This window comes from Nicotiana attenuata, chromosome 6, assembly GCF_001879085.1.
Source record: "Nicotiana attenuata strain UT chromosome 6, NIATTr2, whole genome shotgun sequence".
Lineage (NCBI taxonomy): Eukaryota > Viridiplantae > Streptophyta > Magnoliopsida > Solanales > Solanaceae > Nicotiana > Nicotiana attenuata.
The window spans coordinates 11,299,993-11,302,809 of NC_031994.1; the positions used below are offsets into that span (position 1 = coordinate 11,299,993).

General features: G+C 36.0%; 1 protein-coding gene across 3 annotated transcripts in view; it reads right to left on the minus strand.

The window, feature by feature from the left end:
* LOC109226605 (NEDD8-activating enzyme E1 regulatory subunit AXR1-like) overlaps window positions 975-2,817 on the minus strand; it is a 12,138-nt gene continuing 10,295 nt past the window's right edge. For 2 of the 3 annotated variants that reach the window (XM_019391421.1, XM_019391418.1), the window contains 3 exons: window positions 1,875-1,958; window positions 1,605-1,785; window positions 975-1,472 (listed from right to left, as the gene is read on the minus strand). In XM_019391421.1, the coding sequence (XP_019246966.1) occupies window positions 1,389-1,472; window positions 1,605-1,785; window positions 1,875-1,958 (349 nt within the window). In that variant the 3' untranslated portion in view covers window positions 975-1,388. The remainder of the gene's footprint in view (window positions 1,473-1,604; window positions 1,786-1,874; window positions 1,959-2,817) is intronic. The other variant, XM_019391419.1, reaches the window with a different exon arrangement.

Sequence of the window (2,817 nt, forward strand, 5' to 3'; positions counted from 1 at the left end):
AAGGAGATAAATCTATGATAGTACGTAGCTGGTCCAATATTATCAGGTTCAAAAATGGAAAGCAAAAATCATGTGATAAAAGTGGTGATTGAGGTGGGTTTATCACTATTGGATCCCCATATGTTGTAGAAAATACAGACAGGAATCATGTGATGCAACCTCAGAAGCATCTATCATCAAAGTACAAGGTTAGCATTTCATAGAGAGAAAGAAACAAGCAAAAAAATGGAAAGATTAGAGCTTAACGTAGCCAGGTATTAAGTGCGCCAAAGAATCTAATTTCAGCATTTTCTTAAAACTTTTATAAAAAATTTTACATACTTAAAAGCAACGTAATGAGTGTAATGTATCATATTTTCTATAGTTAAAAACGTCAGAAAATATTTTTATAAAATCACAATCAAAGTAAGAATATTGCAAATTGTTACTATGAACGATTTCTCCAAGTGTTATATAGTTTATCAACGGTTGAAATATCATACCATTGCGGCATCAACCCGATCCCAACATAATACCATCAATAGTCAATATCCATTCATAATGTCTACGATGCCAAAATTCTCATCTTTTCGCAATATTCAACTCCTCAGCTCGTGAATAGATGTATGAAGTAATATAATTAAGAGGCACCCGATCATATCAATATGTGACTTTACTTCCTTTTTTCTTATAACAGTAATGTTCGAACCAATTTGCAACCATAAGTATATCCACTTTTGTCCTTGTAGCTCAGCAGAAGTGCGAAGAATCAAGTTAATGATCGGCCAAAGTGAGTACTTGATGAATCGCAGCACTTTTTAAGTTGAGGTAGTAAAACAAAACTTATCAAATAAACCCGACCTAATTAATCTCTTTTCTAAGTTTTAATTATGAACATTTTAAAACACATACATTGATATCAGGATACCGTCATTTAGCCATCAAGGTTTTATATCTGCCTTGAGAATGATACTGAGAAAATTAAGAATGAGAGGTCGAGGCAAAAAAATCAACTCTCTAGACTTTGATATCATATATTGGTCAAAAATGAAGCAACCCGCAATCAACTGTCAGTGAATAGAAGTTAAACTCTTACCATATACTATATGTTTTCTTGGTGTGCAAATTTAGAAATGGTACTCTCTTGTTAAACCTCTTTCACTGATCCTAAATTTCCTGCTACTCAAAAGAAGCTGCAACATTCCTTTTAACATGCTCCTGGGTAACTCATCCGAAGAGACATAAAGCACGTCGGATCTCTAAAGAACAAAACTGAAACACCACAAATACCAAAGTATGCCATACGAAATGCAATCTGCCAAGTGGGGTGAAAGAAAAAACTATCAATTCCACCGACCTAAGAATACAGCGTAAAGGTGAAAGAAAGGACATGCCTATAAATTCGACGACTATAACAACAGCAGCTGAGACTTGTGATCAATGCCATTAAAGATGAATGTCCCAGACATGGGAATGAATTGTCTAGTGATGAGCTGCAGTAGTCACAACATAATAGACCTCAGTCCAATGGAAAACAGCCATATATATATATATATATATATCCAGTAAAGTAGAAGTTTTGATGAAAAACAAGATTCAAGATCAAAACTGAAGGAGACACAAACCTTGATCACTTCTTGTGATGCAACTCCTCCAACAAAGGCAGCCACAGCATGAAGCTCCGAAGCACCATACCGGCACATCTCATTAATAAGATCCTCTGATAAGGCGGAGCCATTGCAACCGAGATCATTGAGTAGGCCAACAGCTGTAGTTTTCAACCGAGATATATCCTCATCCATCTCACTACCAAGAAATTCTTAAGGTCAGACAACCATATATTAACTTTTCCTCAGAAAATGAGTGTGTTTGGATGAGAAAGCATTGGCCTTTACCCGTCAAATTGGCCAGGAAACTTGTTATAGTTTGCAGCAAACCGGTCAGCTGCTCGAAGAAGAATATAAAGACCCACAGCAGTACTGCCATATAAAGGGAGTATAAAAAGCACCTAATGAAAGACGATTATGCAAAATACCTAATGTTTGAAAGATCAACAACCAACGTATGAATTCAAATGCAAAAATATAAACAGCTCAGCAAAAAGGAAACTTTTTGAGCACCCACTCAGAGTAACATCTGCTCTCTATAAGAATCTAAAACTAAATGAACAAATAAATATACTGCACGATGAATGCACTAGGAAAGTTTTTCTGGACAACTAGCTGCAGACCGAGTAAAAGCAGAAGATTAAGAGTTTCTTCATTACTGGGTTTAAATTAATAGGAGAAAGTAAATGAGGAAATGTTCCCTTTTGGCCCACATGTATTTCATTCAATACGAGACATAAATTAAGAAAAAGGAGGTGGATGGGAAGAGAGATTTAAATTCTAAGTCTCCCTTATACCTAAACAATTGTAAAATCTTTTGTCAAACTCTCCTTGAGATTCATTTTTATCTTTGCATTTCTTTTGTTTTCCTCTAACGTTTATGGAAAGAAAACTGAGAGATAACAGACAGCAACTGTTAACACAACAAACCAGCTTCAAGCATCCCAACTGATACATTGCTCCAAAGGGTGAGTGTCTATCATCATTTCCACTCAGCATAAAATACAATAATTCTAGCCAGCGTTTCTCTGCTTCAACATCCTATTTCACCTTCATCGTGAAAAGCAATTCAAACAAGCTTGGACAATATTACATCCCTAATTTTTCGAACATCTGATACCCAAAAACCAGCAAAAGATTGACTGTCAAATATCTGTTGGCTAAATGGCTTTTTTTCCAGGTCTATCGATAAATATTTGAGAACTCTCTTCCCCCCCCCCCCCCCCCCCCC